This window comes from Carassius auratus, chromosome 15 (genome assembly GCF_003368295.1).
Source record: "Carassius auratus strain Wakin chromosome 15, ASM336829v1, whole genome shotgun sequence".
Classification (NCBI taxonomy): Eukaryota; Metazoa; Chordata; class Actinopteri; order Cypriniformes; family Cyprinidae; genus Carassius; species Carassius auratus.
In genome coordinates this window covers 18,954,468-18,974,539 of record NC_039257.1, presented here as the reverse complement: position 1 = coordinate 18,974,539, position 20,072 = coordinate 18,954,468, and the positions used below count along the sequence as shown (strand labels likewise).

Sequence of the window (20,072 nt, the reverse complement as noted above, 5' to 3'; positions counted from 1 at the left end):
AAACACAGTGCTTTTAATAGAGGTGAGGCGCTCCTCCACACCAAAGAAGCTGTTGCACTACCCCAACTTCATCTCCTTGTACATCGATCATGGTATTAATAGAAGCAGCGGCTCTCTGTGAATGGAGAATAGAAAGGACGACTGATTCTTTCTTGAGGGGGAGGGAGGATGTGTGTGTGTGTGTGTCTGTCAGTGAATGATCGTGTGTCACTCTGTGCCCCCTCACTATTGTCGTCACCAAAGCAAAATGTAGAACAAAGGAGTCGAGGATAACTTGAGACCCCTATCCATGTTTTTAATTGCTGAATCCATGCCAATCCAGTACTTGGCGCTACCTGAAGGTGTTGCAAAGTCTGGACGCCATCCATATGCACTCGCTTTTACACACATACGCTCGCCACAGAACAGTCACGAGTCAATGCCAGTGTGGCACAGAGGGTGAGGTGAGACTTACAAACCCTCGAAGGAAAGAGCAATTGCATCCACTCGTCCGTGGCCTTCCTCCCTCACTCCTTTTCGTTCTCCTCCTCCCCCTGTGAGCAGAACACGGGCGATTAGCTGTCCTCCTCATTGGTGGCATGCTGCGGACATCGCCAGGGCTTATTTGTTGAAGGGGTTGCCGTGGAGACTGGCGGTGGTGGTGAGGCAGAGTTGGAGCCAGAAAGAGAGAGAAGAGGGAGAGAGAGTTGTCCATGTACTGCAGAGAGAGCAGGAGGAGAGATTTAAAAAAGAGAAAGGGAGAGCACAAACATGGGCTTCGCTCCTGTTATCTTGTGAACGGCTTCCAGCTAGTGCACTTAGGCGAGACCTCTATCCCTTCCTCTCGCCAGGGCTTTGCTCAGGAGGGTGAAGAGTTCACACAGGCCCGCATGTGTCGAACACGCCGCACAGCCCTTCCAATCTCATGAGCACCGGGTGAAGCCGGAGAAGGGTGGCTCGGACCCCCGGAGCACAGGGAGGGTACCAGATACCAGATACCTTAAAATATCGGCCAGCCTGTTGAAGCAGCTGTGGCTGGATGAGAGGGAGATGCGTGCTACAGTAAGTGAAGATTCAGTATTTTTTCCACACACATACGTGTGTAAACGCATTTCTTTGTCTAAAATCTGCATGCTGGCATAGGAAAGGGACCTGGAGAATGTGTCTAATGCAGTACCTACATGAGAGTTGTATCAGAAAGAGGGGAACGAGGATAACCAGCTGTGTTGCAGAACAAAGGAGTGAGCAAGGCAGAGCAGAACGAGTAATTGCGAGACACACACACACACGTGAATGCAACAGCATGTAGCTGCTTGAACCTAATCCAATAAGACCTCCCTCAGCCACCCCCATCGTTGCGTTTGCTGTTGCTCATGCTTCGCTCTTTGCCGCTGCGCTTGTAACCAAGCGAGAACACACTCGTATGAGTGCGTGTGTTTGTGTGTGCTGCGGTCAAGGGATAGCTGCTGTGTCTCAGTGGCACTCATGAATGGGAACAGAGAGTGAGACGGAAGTACTGAGGATGGCTGTGTTAGGGGAGACCCGCAGTTGGAGCCCCAAGCCGTGGCAGTTCAGGCGCTATAATTGTGACTTCAACCACAAGTCCGAGGTAAATAAATAGCAAATTTATTTTCTTTGACATGCACACTGTGCTTATTATTTTTTAGGTTCGGCTTAGTGGCTGAAATTAATTTGTGTTTGTCTCTATTGAGAAGAGAAATATTCTTTTCTGATAGACTTATCATTGTTTTGAAGACTGCTGCTGTTGGCTTTTAGATGAGAATGAGATGTACGAAAGCTGGTCCCTGTTGATTTGTGGCTGGGGTTGAGGTCCTTTCATTCAGTTGTTTTTAACCTCCGGAAGGACTGTCAGTTTTTAACCCTCAGATGAAGCGAGAGCCACGCTTTCCTGTTGTTCTTGGCATGCCATGTTATTTGTGCTATTTTGGCTCCAAGTTTTTATGAGTTGAAATCTTTTGAGAACACATTTTCATGGCTTAAAAAAGACACGGGTTAAAAAAAAATGCTGAAACTTTTTAATAATCTGTATGCTAGATTACCTGATTTTATCGAAAGGGATATCTTTCTTTGTTTTTGACTGTTTTTGAATATTTGACTGTGACATTTTTTAGGACTCTACACTTTCCTTGTTTATTCTATACCTGTTGACTGATATCAGAGTGCATTTCTCAGTCTCGGTATGACATTTGTCATGGACGCATTTAATGTGACTCACCCCATTCCATATCCTCTTATGAGGAAGGCCCAAACATTGAGACCTTTAGCCAAAGACTAGAGAGAGCTGAAAGAGGTGGCATATGTTTTAAAATCAGCCAGTCAGATGATTTCCTGCTGGAGGCTTTCAGATCAAGACCCCTGCTCTACTGAAATAGATCAGCGCTCCCGCTCGGCTCCGAGACAGATGTGTCATCAATAGTGCCTTAACAAAAGCTCAATGGAAGACTGACTCAGAGTGATTTCATGGAACAAGTGGTACTCTGATGAGTGCTGAACCTGCTTCTCTATCTCATTTCAGACCCATGCGAGTGACGTGGGTTTGGACGTCACATCCAATGATGTTGTCCCCTCCACTTCATCATCATTCATCCTTGTAATCTAATGTCAGAGATTTGCATCTGTCTATTGAACGGTGGAGTCCTCCATTTCCCTTCTTTGTTTTTTGAATTTGTAGATGTTTATCATTTAGAGAATGATTTTGGTGGTGTATAAATAGCGCATTTTTGTGCAAAAGATTGATTGCAACATATAACCATTGCTGTTAATTAGGGCTGGGTTTTGACACAAATTTCACGATTCGATTCTCATTCACAAGCTTTTGATTCGATTAGCAATTCAATTCAGTATTATTTATTTTTGGATATATAGCAGGTACAGTACTTGCCAAATTTTTCAAGGACATTTTTTTTGATGCTGTAAAAGATACATGGGTCATTTGGTAATACATTACTATAACGCTGAAGGTTAAAAATAACTGATTTATAAGCTATAGCATACAACTGTAAAAATTACACATTTTTTTTTTAGATAATAAAATTACGATTACACACTATTTCTACTTCAATTTGTATTTTTTTAAATATAAAAATTTAAATGGTGGCTGTCATAAAAATTAATGGATTTATTCAAACAAACGAATGTGTTATTTGGTGCATTATTTAGCAAAATGTCCCTCACTACAGTTTATTTTATATTAACGTCTTTGCGCGGCTGAAACACTGATTGAGCGCTAAGATGAGACTTACAGATTGTAAAGTTGTACTCTGTTTTAATTTACCTTCGGATGTTTAATCATGATTATTTTGTGTTGAAACTGGTATCAATGTGGATGACAAGTTCATTTGCACCTCGTGCTGCGGCATCTGTTGAATTGAGGTGCTACAGCGACCTGTCACCACATTAAACAGTGCCAAAACGGCATTTATTGTTTGAATACTGCAGTACAATGGACATAAATTGAAACTTGAGACTTTGTTTCATATTTAAAGCACCAAAGCACAATGCTTATTGCAATATACTGGATGGGAAGTGCCCTTCAATGTTCTGTCAATTAAATGAAAACAGGCTAGACTAAATGATTCTTGGGATTTAAGAATCTATATCGTTCTGTAAAAAAAGAGAATAATGTTGAGATATCGATTTTTTTTTTTTTTTTTTTTACCCAGCCCTACTGTTCGAAGCGTTCATCGTCTGTTTGATTATGCCATTAACTGAATTGTACAATACATTTCTGCCATATGTACATCAATTTGACCATCACCATTGACAAGCTACTATTAAATATATTTTAGAAATATGCATGTTCAATATGAGGGACAAGAAGACTGATTATCAAACTCGAATTGAGGTTTTAGAAATTTTTGCCAGTTTGTGTGAGTTTATTTTTGTAGATTGGGAGATCATGTGGTTAATGTTTTAATGAGCAAGTAGTGACAACACTCTTCAACCGCAAAATTTTTGTTGTTGGTGAAAGCTAATTCCTAGCAAATTAGGTCAGTATCTTTTACCAGTAAATTATATCATGTGTGATCTCATCATCTAAAGTTATATCCAGACGTGTCGTCTACCAATAACACTATAAGCTCGGCACTGGTAATGAGTGATGCTCACAGTACAGAGACTAGCGACAACAAACAATAAAGACGCTGTGTGAATAAACCAAGCGGCAGCCTCCCGCTGTCTCTCATGAAGCCCATATGGAAGTGATTTAAACTGTAATTCATCAACTAGCCGATAGGGACTGTCTGCAAAAGGGAGTCAATCCCATAGACTCCCCATGTTAAAACTCATACGTTTAAATTATATTAAGCCTTAAAGTTCTGCATTATTAAGGGCGCAGCCACTTGAGTGACAGGTGGATTGCCACTGCTGTCACAGCCGTTGAACTAGGTGGGCGTGGTTTCACTTGCTTTCCCATTTTCAATTATCCGGGAGTGACATGCGGTGAAGCCTCCGCCCACTTTTGTCTTCAAAAACGCTCTTCGGAAACCTGAGGGTGACGTCACGGACACTACATCCATGTTTTCATACAGTCTATGGCAGGCTCCAACCCTGAAAAAAACCTCACTTGTCTGTAGCCTTAGTAATCCTGAAGACCTTAATTAGCTTGTTCAGGTGTGTTTGATTAGGGTTAGAGCTAAACTCTGCAAGACAGCAGCACTCCAGGACCAACGTTGCCTACCCCTGGTATATGGTTTAAACACACTTTAAGGTGTTCTAAGTGGTTGCTGGTGTGTTGGTTAAATGTAAGGATATTTGAGGGAACAGTCTAGTTGCTTAAGTGCAAAGAGCTCAGGTCTTGCTATTCCTGTTTTTATTATTTTACTGTCATTTATACAGTGTTACGGGAGAGTTCAAAAGATTGTGAATTAGTTTTTGTGTGTTATTTACATCTTTACTTTTCTTTTGCGCCTTTTATGAAAGGATGATATTGCTAAAACTATGACTGAAATAGGTTGTGCTGTTTCACGATTCAGCCGTGTAAGATTCACACGTGATTCCCCTGAGCCGCAGTCATTGATCAGAAAACTGGAGGAGTTTATAGTGCCACAAAGGCAATAACAAATCCGTTTTGATGACATTTATACTGATTCTCAGATCTCAAAAGAAACACAAACATCCTTTTTTGTTCTTGCTTAAAAAAGAAAAGAAAACTTTGAATATGCAGCACATTGTCGCCATCCCATGGCTGGTATGTATGTGTGTTCTGTATATTCCTTATTTTCCCTTTCTTTTTCTTGGAATCAGAGAATTTTCATCATAGCAGTAAACAATGTTTCCATTTTGTGCTGCCCTCAGAAGTGCATGTGTTTTCATCTGTGTCGGTTATGTATAGCCATGAGAAAATGAGGGTAATAGAAGCATGTTTGTGCCTGGCTGAATGATGGCTGCTTTTACACTAGATATATTAGCCTGGAATAAAATTGAGCCACGTGGAGCACTGTGCTGACATTAGATGAGGTCAAGATAAGGGCAGAAGGAAGTTTAGTCCTGTTAGACTTTATTCATGGAGCCCTTACAGGTTGGGCTATTCAAATCATGACAGTTTATCTTTATTCATTGCAGTGTTACCTTTCATCAAAGCAGTTTATGCATTTTTTATGAAATAAGGGAATGTGTTGAGCTAAGAGTTTTGAGGTGATCTGAATAGGCTGGTTTCCTCTAACAACATCTTTCTTGCTCTCTTCAGGTAATCTTGGTGCAAGTAAACCCAGGAGAGTCCTTCACGATACAGCGAGATGATGGTCAGTTTCAGTGTATCACAGGTACGTTCCTCTTGTAATTTAACCCATAATTACGTTAGTCTACGAACAAGTGCATTTCATTTTGCCAAATCACAAGTTCAGATGATGTAACTCTCAGAGTGAGACTAACCCCGTAATTGACTGGAGTTAAATTGCTGATTAATACCTGTAAATTCTAGCTGTTGATTAGAGAGATTTGAGTCTCTTTGTTCCCCCGATACTTCAGGGTAACATTTTTTTTTTCTTTTCATAACACCCACTGTCCATAAATGCCTTCTCTAAAATGTAGGCTATCCTGTTGTTATCTTTAAGCTAGTATTTAGATTTTCATGAAATACAACTATAATTAAAAGATTTTGGTAAAGTAAAAATGGGTGTGCCCTTATAAAAAGAGTAAGAGTGATTTGGAGCATCCAAACATCTAGAAGTCCTTCATTTTCAGTAGGATTTGTTTATTTGAGGCAACATGAGTGACCGAGACAAATGTAACGAGGCTGAGTTTAATTTTATTCACAAGCACAATGACACTGATTGCAACCAGTGATGATACACTGCTCTATCGACCTTGTTTTTCAATGCGGAAGTAAGCTATTTTCTGTAAAATGTGTGAAAATAACAATTTGTTAGCCACGAACTAGATAAATAACAAAGTGCCGTATTGTCATTTTTATTATTATATATGTTTTTTTATTGTAGTTAATGTATTTTTTTATTGTAGCCATTTAGGGATGCAAACAATGAATTGATTATCGGTTAATTGTCGATAAGAGATTGATCGAGTTAAAGTTAAATAAACGCTGACTTTTTGGGGCTTTAGCTTAGTCACCGTATCCACCACAGGTGAGGCTCCTTTGTCTGTTCGGTGTTGGCGCGCTTCATTGCACATGCGCCAATTTCATGGTCATTACAGTGCGCATGCTCCAACCTCCAACCCAACTTGTATGCTTGTTAACTTGCATTTACAAATCGAATTTACAATTAATACTAGGTTGGTCCAACGATTGTTGAACCAACGTCTTTTCACTAGTTCAGCCAACATTTTTGTATTTAATTGTCCAGTTAACTAAAATATAATTTTTTACAGTGCAGTGCTTGCAGAGTTTTTTCAGGTTGGCTGTCAGTTGTCCGTCCTCTTCCGATGGGGCTAATGTGTGTCGTCTTCAATGAGACGCAGCACAGGGAGAAGGGATGACGCGATTCTGCTGATATGTTATGTGACTCTCTTGGCACACAGCATTGTAGCTGCGTTCAGTTTTTAATTATGGTGTATGCTTTCTTTTAAACTGAATTTATTTATAATTATTTAACGTAATTCAAATAAATATTTAAGAAAAAAAACGAATAATTTTTAGAAATCAAAATGACGGTGGGTACAGTGTCACGGTGGGAAGGCAGTGTTGCCTTAAAACCGGTATCACTGTCAACACTGTCTATTGTGGCAAATCTAAATCACATCTATTCATTTTATAATCTGGCTACTAGCATTTTATTCAGACTAAAACCCCATTAATTCAAGTGAGAAAGCGTTTTGTGTGTCTGTGTGGCTTTTGCGCATCCTGTCATGCCAGTGACTGCTGCCTGCAATAGATGCATTTTGCAGCATTATGATTAACGATGAATCGATTAATTAATCATTAATTTAAACTACAATTACAATTGCCGGACATTCAGATGTTTAGAGCAGATCGCGACTTGCTTTTACATCAATTAACGGTAGTGTACAGATGTAACCGTGTTAAAGAAGATGTGCTGTTCAGATCTAGAAGTGCTCTTTGTTAACTGCAAGCCGTTTTATTTGCCACGTGAGTTTCACTCGTTTATTCTGATGAGGGTTTACATTCCTTCACAAACGCACGTGAGCCTGGTTTTACAGAAACTCACTGATCAGATCACAGAGACAGAACAACAACACCCGAACTCGGTTTTAATCATTCTTGGAGACTTTAATAAAGCCAATCCCTCCCTTGAACTGCCAAAATACAGACAGCATGTTTCATGTCCCACCAGAGACCGATATTTAACATTCAACAGTGATAAGCCATGGTTTACAGTAAAACTTAGACATCTTCGTCAGGCCAAAGAGGATGCCTACAGACATGGGGACGGAGTCTTGTACAATAAGGCCAGGAACACGCTGAACAAAGAGATTAGAGTGGTTAAAAGGACCTACGCTAAAATGTTGGAAGACCAGTTTACTTCCAATGACTCAACTTCAGTGTGGAAAGGGCTGAGAGCCATCACAAACTACAAGACACCATCCTCCTACACTGAGGAAAATCAATGACCTGAAAGAGTTTTATTATAGATTTGAAACCCCCGCACCCATTCTGACCATCTCCCTACACAACCCTTAACATCTCCTGCAATCCCCCCAACCCTGCACTTCAAATCTGTGAGGATGATGTGTGCCAGGTCTTCAGGAAGAACAAAAGCCAGCCTGTCTGAAAAAAACCTGTGCTGACCAGCTGCCCCACATCTTTTCACAGATCTTCAATAGATCTCTGGAGTTGTGTGAAGCGCCTTCCTGCTTCAAATGCTCCACCAACATCCCTGTTCCAAAGAAACCCAAGATAACAGGACTTAATGACTACAGACCCGTGGCTCTAACATCTGTCATCATGAAGTCATTTGAAAAACTGGTTCTGGCTTATCCGAAGGACATCACTGGACCCTTACTGAACCTCCTGCAGTTTGTTAACAGAGCAAACAGGTCTGTGGATGATGCAATCAACATGGGATTGCACTTCATCCTGCAGAAGCATACTTGGCAATAAATCTCATTCTGATTCTGAACTTACTTCACATGACTACATCATGACTCCTAGCAGATCCCCCAGTCTGAATCAGCACATCCTCATTTTCTAAGATAGCCCTCCAGTGTTGGGTCTAATTGCCATATGTGCTGGAAGCTCCGTCACAACAGTCAGCTAGTGTTTTGTGGGTCTCGGCAGGGTTGCAATGAGATGTCTTACACCCCCTCTCAGCTTGCGAAGAGCACTTTTTGTCTGCAGCCATTGTGTGGGACGGTGTGAAACTCTCTACGAACTGCCAACCTCCCTGATTGGCGGTTGCTGCAATAGGAAGAAGTGGAGTGTGACTGTAATTGAAAGATTACTGTGCCTTGGGAAGCTATTGATTTGAAAAACAATAGCATCCAGCGCATTGTATGCGGTAAGCCAGATTGTTTTGCTCCTATCTGGCCTGATTAGTTTGGCAAGTATTTGAACTTGTCAAAGTAAGCAGTCGGCGGCATTGAAATGAGATCGATGCTTTAGCATTTAACTGAAAACCCAAGTGGAAATGGTAGTCAATTTGCTCTGAAAACCTAAGGGCATAATTTATTTTGCATTTATGACTAGCACTTTGTTTGCTTGTCTCTTATCAATGAGTGACACTCAGGTGATCATCCATCCAAATGCTGTATTAAGGTTAAAATAGACGTGCCGCACTACACACCACAGGATTTGGGGAATCTATGAAGGGTGGATCTTGATCCCTGTTGGGGAGTGTAAGTGCAGTGCACCAAAAATTATTGTGAGTTTGCAGTCAATTTTGGAGGTTGGGGTTTTAGCAGACTAAATGAAGTCTGCCACACTACATCACCAGTGAGATGCCTGTATTTTTCATTTTTTTAATATATGACATTTTGATAAATAATAAAAATCTATACTTGTAAGAATCGCTCATGTTACGATCTATAAAATGCATGATTTTATGATTACATGGCGGCAGTAGGAATAGTTCTGTCATCATTTACTCAAACTCATGTTATTGCGAATTTTTGTTGTTGTTGTTGAACGCAAAAGAAGAATGTACTGATCACTTTTTTTTCCAAGAAATTACTGTGAATTGGCACTGAGGCATCGCCTATATCCAGTTCATTAACAAAATATTCTTATGAGCCAGATGTGTCTCTTTTTATTTTATTTTTTTATTTTTATTTATTGAACCATACTGAATGATTCATCATTGAATCAGACTGATCTTGTTCCTGAATAAGGAAATTGCTTTATATTTGTGTTCTCATTCAGTGTAATGGCACAGAAAGGTGTGAAAAATATTTTTACATTTTATATTTTATCTGTGAGTGAATCACTAAATGTTGTCACTGTAATGCACAGTCTTTTTGGTTTATAGAACTAAACATGTTTTTGAAAATGTGCTTATCAAATGTAATTGAAAAGCTATCGCAGCCATTATATGCCATTTTGAATGTGCTTCCTGTTGACATATGCCAAGGTCTCTGTGGGACAAAGAAGCCATTCCCTTTCAGAAAAAGGGCCGGAGTCACTAAATTTAGATGCAAGCTTCATCACTGTCTGAGAGGAAGGAGTTGATGAGGAAGAGTAGCGTTAGAGCAAGTGGGGCTGCTCTGCACTGGTCTATCACTGGAAGCTGTCTGTCAGTGATGTGAATGGAGTGATGACTCACCGTTGCGGGATCTGAGGGAAGAGTGTGTGTTTGTGTGTGTGTGTGTTTAACCCCTAACCTTAGAGTGAGCCGGAGGTAATGTTAAAATCCGCAGGATAAACCAGAGGGAACAGGTTTGTCCCTGTATTCCTGATTTCTGTTTCAGTCCAGATGGGTCTTTGTTCTATTTCTGAATTTATTAATGTGTTTTCAGTAGCTGGAAGTACATAAACGCCACAGACTCACACACACACATACACGCTCACACACACTACAGACCTTCAGAACTTTCTGTTTAATATGAAGAAGCAGTGTTAAGAGTGAACTTAATTTAAGATATCCCAGATTGCCGGGAGTGGGCTGTGGTTGAGAATAAGGGCTGAACCTTATTAACACAGCCCTTTAACATCCCAGACTTAACGTTTCCTTCAACGTTGGCCACCCTAGATATGGATATTGGTTGTTCAGCCTGTGAATGCCATCCCACTAGTTTGTGCGCACTTATGTTTTTGTCTCTTGATTACTCATGTAGGATGTTAGCAATGAGTTTCCAGTTACAGACGTTCCTTCACTGTCTGACTAACTGGACTTACAGACAACAGTCTTATAATAAATCTTAGTTCTTCACAACCACTTTTCTTTTTATTAATGTTTTCTAAGCATCAAATGTGGGCAGCCTGCAGCACTTCTTAAACAGTAAAGTAGCGTCTGATTGAAGTATATATTTCAGATGGAACTTTAATAATCAAGTATGAGTGGTATAGTGCTAATTGTACTATTAACCAATATAGATTAACATGATATTACCATCAGGTATCATCAGTCCAGTCATCCCAGTCATGCGTTGGTAAATGATATTCATGACATGAGACAAAATTTCGACGTTATAAAGATAAAAAGGTGAATTTGACAAAAGACCAAATTATGTGGGTAAAAAAAAGCATAATTATGATTTATTATTATTTTTTAGCATTTGATTTTGTCTCATATTTTGAGTTGTCAAATTTTTGTAAATTTCAACTTATGTCAGTTTTGACTTAAAACTCGTAAAACTTGTAAAAATAGAAAATTTTGTCATTGGGATTTTTGTATGTCATAATTATGACTTGCCTCATAATTATGACTAGTAACTTGTAATTTAACTGGTCATAACTGACTTTTGTGTAATTGTAATGTTGCAATAATGACTTTTTTATTTCATAATTATGATTGTGATTATTTTTATCTCATAATTAACTTCAGAATTATGAATTTTTATGACACAATAATGATTTACCAAAGCATAATGTAGCATAAATAGGCTTCAATAGTGTACCATGGTACAGCTGCAGTATTTATGTAAGGGTTTTGAGGCAAGTAGGACGATATTTTTAGCAACTCAAAATGAAATACTTCGAACTGACTATATGGTAGAGAAGTTGTGTTTATGGTTGTGTCTGCTGTTTAATGTGTGCGTTGGCACAGACATCCACTGTGTTATGTTTTTTAGAAGGCATTGTAGTGCATTTATGTGTGGGCGTATTTATAAGGAGTTACTCAGGGCAACTTGGATTGCGACTGAAGCCAGTGGTGAGCTTTGAGTACTTTGACCCGATCTATTCATCCATCCAGAGAAGCCCTTATTAATGTCACCATGCTCAGATACACAGTGCGGCTTTATTCCATCAGCATTGAACTGTGTGTAGAGCTCTTCTCTCTCCCACAAAGCATAAAAAGGAAAAATTACTCATTTGAGACTAAACCAAACTATTGTTTGCCTATAGGTTAACATCAAAAACATTAGTCTTTGTTTTACGCTCATTTGAGACTAAATTATAGTTTACCTTCGGGTTGATATTAAAGAGCATGACAGTCTGAGCACAGACACAGTGATGCACTAGGGATGCACCCAAATGTAAATTGACTGAAATTGAATTCATTTGAGTTGAATATTTTATGAAATAAAAAGGACCTTGGAGTGATATAACACCTGAATCTACCACAGCAGAAAATGAGGAGCCTAGAATGGCAGCCAATTATAGTTAAATGGCCATTATATATAAATATTTGACCGCAGAGGAGGTTGAAATTGACCAGTCAGAATGAAGTATCTCAGAGAGCTGACTATGGTTGTTTGCAATGGACGCTGTAATATAGTGTTTCACGTGCTTTAGACATGTGATACACTACATGTCAGACTTAAATCAGACAGCAAAATATTCATGTACCCTGCTTCCAATATCAGGCTAATAGAACTAACTAAATCATGTCATTAAAAGTGTGATGAACCAAAGTAGCGACAGACCAAAACTTCAGATTTACTGAAGAAAAAAACGAGACAAAACTAGTGTTGTCATGGTACCAAAATTTCAGTATTCGGTACCGATACCAGTGAAAATCCATGGATCTCTGTACCAATTTCGGTACTAAAGCAAAACACAAAAATATGCTAAAAAAAAAAAAAACTTTTTATCACAAAAAATAAAACCAATGCCTTTCTTTATACTTATTTACAATTGTGTTTAACGTTTTTCTAAGAGTAATATAATTATGAAAAACAAGTAAACAAGTTTCACCCTAATTTAATTTGTCTTTTAATTAATCAAATTTAAACACATTAAATTTTTTTGGTAAATGAAGGGGATTTGCTCTTAAAATTAAAACATGGAAGAAATATTGTATGATTTATTTCTTTAAAAAATTTTGTTTTATAAATTTTCAACAGTACTAGCAGTATCACATACATTCTACTAAATAATAGTAATATATCTAGCACAATGCCTTAATGTAAGAATGAACGTTTATTTTGATGGGCTACTTTTATTTTGACACTGGTTTTACTCAAAACGGTAAAATGCTTGTGAAGTGACTCAGAACAGTTCTGGTGATGTTTATGTATTTATGTCCTCATTGAGACGGCAGTTGCTGAAATTACTGCAAGCGTCACGCGCTTCAGTCTATTGTAGTAAACAAACCCGCACGTCTCTGCCATTTATTAATTCACAGAGACGCGCAGAACATGCAGGATTCATATTTCAACCAACTTTTGTGGCTTAACATTTACAGATACTGCTACATATGGAGATTTGATTTGATTAATTTATGCTAACTTTGACAAATTCCGTGACTGTCCATATTAAAATGTAAGTTTAATTTTCATGACTGGATTTTGAGATTCCGTCCGCGTTTTCTGCTTCGCGGAAATCATAGCGCTGTATGCGTCAAGAACCAGGTTGACCGGGTCCTCGGTACCACCAGTACTTAAAGAAACCTGGTACCGTGACATTTTCATTTTTTTTGTACCGACTTGGTACCAAAGTACCGGGTCTTTTGACAACACTAGACTAAACTAAGGTTTTCAGTGCTCCTCATTCATGAAAAGCAAGAAATTTGCGCAATATGTTCGTAAAATCATTAATTTAGTAGATTGAACTTGACAATTAATGTAACAATGGTTTTCTGAAAAAAAAAAAGAAATATTATTCTGTTCTGGGTTTATGAATGAACCTGATGATTCTGTTTGGGGTCTCTGCAGAAAGATATTGTAATATTTGTTTATGAATTCACTCTCAGTTTCTCCCGCACACGCTTCATTCACTGCATCTGCAGTCCATAGCTTTCGCAATGAATGAGTCGATGACTCATCCCACTTTGCTGAAGCCTTTAGGGATGAGTGGAGAGAGAGAAATAAGATGAGAGATTGTTTGGAGAAAGATCCAAGAGCATTTTTGTTTGAGAGATGATAATCCTTCAACAATTAGATGGTTGCAGGGTTCAACAGGATTAATCAGTACGCTTATGTTGTGTGCTTCGTGCATGTACACCTCTGCATGCCATGTTGTCCTTTTGCAAATCTTGGGGCAGTGTGTACTTATAAATCTGTGTGGGCTATTGAAATTAGACAAGGGAATTTTCATACACCATTGAATATATTCCAAGGAATGAGGAAGAAAAGCATGCAATTCCAGTAAGCTTGACTTCGTGTTATTCTTTGAAGCATCATGAGAGGAGACAGTGGGATGTTCGCCAAATTTAGTTTCTTGTGTTCCATAAACATCGCTGTTGTCTTTTTCTCCTTCCGTGCATATAGAGGACGTCACTCAGTTCATCGGGGCATGAAGGAGAGCTTGTAATACCATGTGAAGGATGCAAATAAAATATTTAGCATCCAAAAAAAGGAAAAGGCCCTTTGTTGTATTGCTCCATACTGCAAAGGAGAATTAAATTAGTATTGTCTTATCATAACCAGTGATTTGGTAATCCTTCTATCCATTTACCTGAACTGTGTCTCACCTGCCTTTAAATCTGTTGGCAACTCTCTAATCCACTAGTCTAATGGAACATTGTAGGACCCTCTCAAGCAGTGGCAAGTGTTAAGAGAATAGTGCCTCCATTACACCTAGAGAGAAGAAGAAAGTAGTTAAAACTAATCCGACAATAGATTATCAGTAATTGCAGTTTAGAGGTGGGTTAATGTCTTGTAATTAGCAATAAGCATAGACGAGGTGTTGGTGGAATTGTGTTTGATTTGATTATTTCTGAGGTTGTTGTAATTAGACCCAGACAATGTGGACACATTCCCAGTGTTTTAGGTTGGATTACCTGAAACGAAGGGCCAAGACCCAGACTGGATCCAGGAAGGCAGTCAAAGTTTGATGCAAATTTCCAATGTTAAATAATGCTTTACAAAGTCACAAAATCACAATATAATCAGGTATTGATGCTTAAATATCCAGTGTGTACTGCCATAACCACAATAACATCATTGCTACATTTCCTACTAGAACTCATTACATCTAGTAAACTCAATCTTTTGAGAGCTCTAACTTGTACTGCTTGACCACTGCAATGTCATGTAGAAATATTTAAAATTATTTTTTTTAAATAAATGACTATTGCTAATGTCTTAATAATGCAATAATAAAGTAACATAATTATAGATATACAATAGTTTAATGTAGCTAACACGGAGTTTAATAAAATGTTCTGCTAAATAAACAGTAAGCTTATTAATAAGGTATTTGCTTAACAAATGTTACTTGTTGTATTGTGTTTTGTCTTTTGATTACTTAAATTACATTCATTTTGGCTTTTTTATAGTGTTGCCAAAGAAATTCACAATTCCGTGTCGGAAGAACATCCCAAATTGTCATCTAGGAATTACATCATGGAATAAACGCAATTTGTGCAACACTAGTGGCACAAACTGGAACTACAATCAACAAAGTTTGTTTGACTATCCATCTTTTAACATCACCAGTGGCATAAGTTGGGGCCAGGACTACCTGTTTATCTGAGCACTTAAAGCTGCTTACATAAAAAAAAAATATCGGAGTAAAAGTATTAAACTCAGCGAAAATATGTACCGAAGTAAAAGTGGAAGTAGGAGAAAAAAATAATACTCTAGTAAAGTACAGATACCGCCTTTTAGTACTTAAGTACAGTAGTGAAGTAGTTCTACTTCGTTACTATACATCTCTGATCCTGTGGGATCCTAAGCCAAGAGATATAACCCCTCCAGCGTGTCCTGGGTCTTCCACAGGGCTCTCTTCCCAGTTGGACATGCCTGGAACACCTTTACCGGAAGATAACAAGGAGGAATGTACTCTTTAATTACCGTTAAAGATGGAAGACCACTAACTTGTCTGCATTCTACATATGATCTATTAAGAAACTACAACTGAGAAATGAAGACCAGAAGTGGCACTTTCAGTCAGAATATGAGCTGAGGATGAGATTGTCGAGATGTTGAAGATCTCAAGTGACTTCCGTCAGGCTGTAGCCTAGTTTTCCTTTTCATCTTATTGGATTTCACTAGAGCATTTGGAGCATTTACTGAACATCCTGAAGGTTGAGAGAGAGCTGCAAAGGTTCATCAAGTTTGTGTTTGCCGTCAGCTCTAGTGAGCAGATCTCAATGATGTTGGCTTTCCTAGCCAGTCCTCAAAATGTGGTTCAGAGTTGCTGAGTGATACTTTATGTTTAGACTTGTCGGTTCTCAGATTTGTTTGTGTCTGAGAGAGATACAAAAGATTTAACAGCTGTTTATTCTCAGAACAGAACTGCCTGTTTGGAGTTATTGTTGGCTCAGTGCGTGTGTGTTTTTCTTGTCCTCTACGTGTTTGTTGATGTTTCCTCTGGAAGGCTGGCACTGAGGGTCCACGTCAGCAGAACAGCAGACCACTCATGCTCTTCTGGTGGGGCGGTCTGAAATGAGAGCGAAAGAAACCAAAAGAGGGAGGGGGATGTGGCCTTTTGTGTCTGATCTCTGTCTGTGCTTGTGCGTCAGTCTGATGTAAAAGTGTGGGTGTCATTTTTTTTTTTTTTTTCAAGCCCATCCCACTTTTTTCCACATCTAGCCCGTCCTTCATTTTCCTTCGTAGCCGATACACCCTTTTACCTTCCTAGCTGTCTTTTATATTTTTGCACTTCATTCATTGATTCATCCATTGATTCATTCCTTCTTTCAGTTGTTTGTGTTTTTACATTATATATAATGTGTGTGAGAGAGAGAGGGTGGATTACACAAAAAAATGTGTGTGTGTGTGTGACTGGGAAACCCTGTCATGCACATGGCTGGAATCATTGGATCTACGACTCTGTATCACCCTTGGTAGAAAATGCAGCCACAAACGAATGCGACATTAGCATCTTTCCACGCCCCGCCAAACCATATCGTAAATCAGGAATCGATCGTCTTACTCAGGAGGTTCTCTCATGTAGAATTGGATCAGTTTCCTCCCACGCTCTGGGTATTTTGGCTCTGAGGTGACCTGACGCAGAGCCGTTAGTCTGAGTCATTAGTCATCAATTAGTCCACTTGAGTCGTCTCCTAAAACGGGGTTCAAAGCCAGCACAGCACTCCACATCAAAGTGAAGAACTAATAGTCCTCTATGCTCTTTGTAGTACTACAAGGCTTATTTTAAGTAGGGCTAATGATTTTAATAGGATGCATTATTGATTAATGTTGTATATTTTTTTTATTCTTTTTATATATATATATATATATATATATTAGCATTAGTGGTTGAGTGAAATGGTGTTTTAAAAGCTGATGCCAGTATCTAGAGAGCAGGGTGTTTGTATAGCCCAACCAGTGACGCACGCTTGATAGTGTCTCCACATCCTGGATTTATTGTACAGAGTTAAGCATACAGTTAAGGTACATAGACCCTTTTCAAATTTGTGGTGTTTACAAATGCAGACATTAGGGCCTTTCGCTACGCAGGAACCTTATCATAGTACCAGAACTAATTGTGGAACTACCCACTTTTGGGTGTTTTCGCACAGCAGGAACTTGGTGCGATTTTAGGACCAGACTGCCTTTTCCGAGAACCAAATTAAGACAAACGCATGACAAAAACCCAGATCCGATCACAGCGTCCTCCATCCTCCTGTTGTTAATGTTATTCTTCTTTGTTAACATTGTTGAACGCTGCACACAAATGACATCGCTGTCGACCGGCCTACGTCACGTCATGGTCAGTTTGAATGCAACCCTTTAAGTGGTACTGGGAAATAGTTTGTGCAAAATCGTACCAGTACTTTAGTACTGTACATTTAGTTCTGGAACTAATTTAGTTCTGGTGTGAAAGGCCCAATTGTCATAGTTGGGTAAACTTCAATAGTGGTGAGCAGCAACAACAACAAATATAAATGAGTTCCCAATTGACCCTTCAATATATGTGTGTGTTGCCACCATTTAGGCCCCGTCCACACGGAGACGGAGCTTACCCCAATCCGTTCTTTTTTTTCCTTGTCTCAAGAAATATCTGCGTCCACACGAAACTGCAAAATGATGTAGTATACATGCCAGACCAGTTTGTGGTGCTGTAATTCTGACACAGAGATACACTAAAAACAGAGAAGAAGACTTGGACTATGCTCATAAACCTTGCGCGTGGTACACAAACGAACATGGAACAATACATGTATTAATCTGTGTTAATGTTAGTTAATAAAAAGACAATCGTTCAGTGTTTGTTCATGTTTTTGTTGCTGTTACGTGACATAGAGGTGTCTGACTAGGGGGGAGACGTGGGCTGATGACGTCAACGTTTCTGAAAATATACGGATTAGCCGTCCAGACGAAAACGCAAAGACAGCGTTTTCAAATTTATCCACCCTGGGACCCGGTTTCAAAAAATAGCGGGTTCACCTTACGAAAACGCCGGATGCGTGTGTACGAAACGCCTATCCGATAAAAAATTTGTGCGTATTCACAGAAACGCGTCTCCGTGTGGACGGGGCCTTAGTAAACTGTGGAGCTTTGACTCTTGCTGCTGACTTGAATGGCGATGGCCGTTTGTCAGTTGATGCCCTTTCATTTTTAACCATAATTTTGCAAACCGTGTCTTCTTCCCATGTCACTTGAAATGCGTCCCTTTTGAATTGTTACCAATGGCGAGAAACCGCAAGGGAAAAATAAGCTATCAGTTGTGGGACTGTATTCTGTCATAAGTCATATACCATTCATTGCTTAACTTTCTATCATCCCTTACTGGAAATTAAATTAAATTAAATTAAATTAAATTACTGGTTGATATATCAAAGTTTATACACACACTTTTGTTCCATGAATTCGATCTCGCTTGGGATGCGTGCTGTCTGTGGAGGTTTGGCCAGGACCGGTTCTCTCTTATCTACATCGAGACTATATTTACTGCAGTATGTTAACTGTGGAAATGCATCATCATAGTCTGTGTAAAGGGTCTATTAATTTATTTCCATTCATACCGCCTCTTAAAGACTTTAAAAAAAAAATAATTAAAAAGGTGTGAGCAAAGACTTGGTTTGCAATAATTTTAGTTTATCAAAATTCTCATTTTTTTGGCAGTGTAATTTATTACAAATATTTACCTTAAAATACTGAAAGAATTGCTGTCAGTTCCATTGCATATAATAATTACATTTTATGATTTCTGTCCCTTTTTGTTGTGCATGTCATTGTGTTGGCGTTACCTTAAAGTTAGCTTATTGCTACGTTGCATTAAACTCTTATTTCCAAAACCCAATAAAATTCCTATATGGAACTGATTTGCATAACGCCCAATGTCCAGTATAAAATTCAAAAGTTACTCCAATCAAAAGATCAGACATTTCTGTTTTGAACCTGTCACTAACCACATACACACTGTCAGAGACCCACTTTGATGCTGATTATAGTGCAGCGACGGCTCGCGCGTGTGGTAATTACTTCCAGCAAGCACTTGCTGATTATGTGAGTTAGTCTGTTCATGGAATGAAAACAGCCGCGATCAAGTCGAGGAAGATGTGAACTGAGAGCTAAAAAGAGTGACACATGATGTCAAAACAAGAATCACTAAACCACCCAATGTTTGTATGTTTATCTGACATCCTTGCTGTATGTTGGAGATATGATGTTTAAAAATAATCTGATTGGAAATTTTGGGACAGGACTCTCCTGGCCCTGGCTAGATTAATAAGGTTTGTTTATGGTCAGGTTGAGCAGGTCAGTGTGTTCCCTCATTATGCTACATCCAGGTGCTAAGGCCCAATATTATCTTTTCATTGTTTCTCTGGCATAGCTTGTACAAATAATAGTGCTGCAATTTTACTTGAAAGACAACTTGAGAGAAATTTGTGGAAAATGTGACTTGAACAGTGATCTAAATGTTACATTTAGGATGGTTAGGAGACAGAATGGTCATTTGTAAATCTGCTGCCGCTGACTGTCAAAAAACACAGAGGGAAAAATACTATATTATAAATTTGTAAAACCCTTACATTAACAAATACAAATCCATGACTTTGCCATGATCAGTTAACACATATTTAAAAAAAAATAGCAGAGAACATAATATCCCACTAAATAAAACGCATTGTTGTCTTTGTTATAATAAAGTATACATTTTTTTTATTTTTTTTTACTGAAACTTCAGTGTTTACTGTTTGTGCATTATTACACTTTTTTTTTTTCTA

At 38.8% G+C, this 20,072-nt stretch overlaps 1 protein-coding gene across 3 annotated transcripts in view; it reads left to right on the top strand.

Annotated features, from left to right (window-relative positions):
• Positions 1-20,072, top strand: part of LOC113115315 (fibronectin type-III domain-containing protein 3a-like) — an 81,132-nt gene that overhangs the window by 31,975 nt on the left and 29,085 nt on the right. Inside the window, exons 1-2 of one of the 3 annotated variants that reach the window (XM_026282799.1) lie at positions 645-1,041; positions 5,687-5,762. In XM_026282799.1, coding sequence (XP_026138584.1) covers positions 1,030-1,041; positions 5,687-5,762 — 88 coding nt within the window. In that variant the 5' untranslated portion in view covers positions 645-1,029. Of the gene's footprint in view, positions 1-644; positions 1,042-1,355; positions 1,589-5,686; positions 5,763-20,072 lie in introns of those variants that run through there. The other 2 variants (XM_026282798.1, XM_026282797.1) reach the window with 2 other exon arrangements.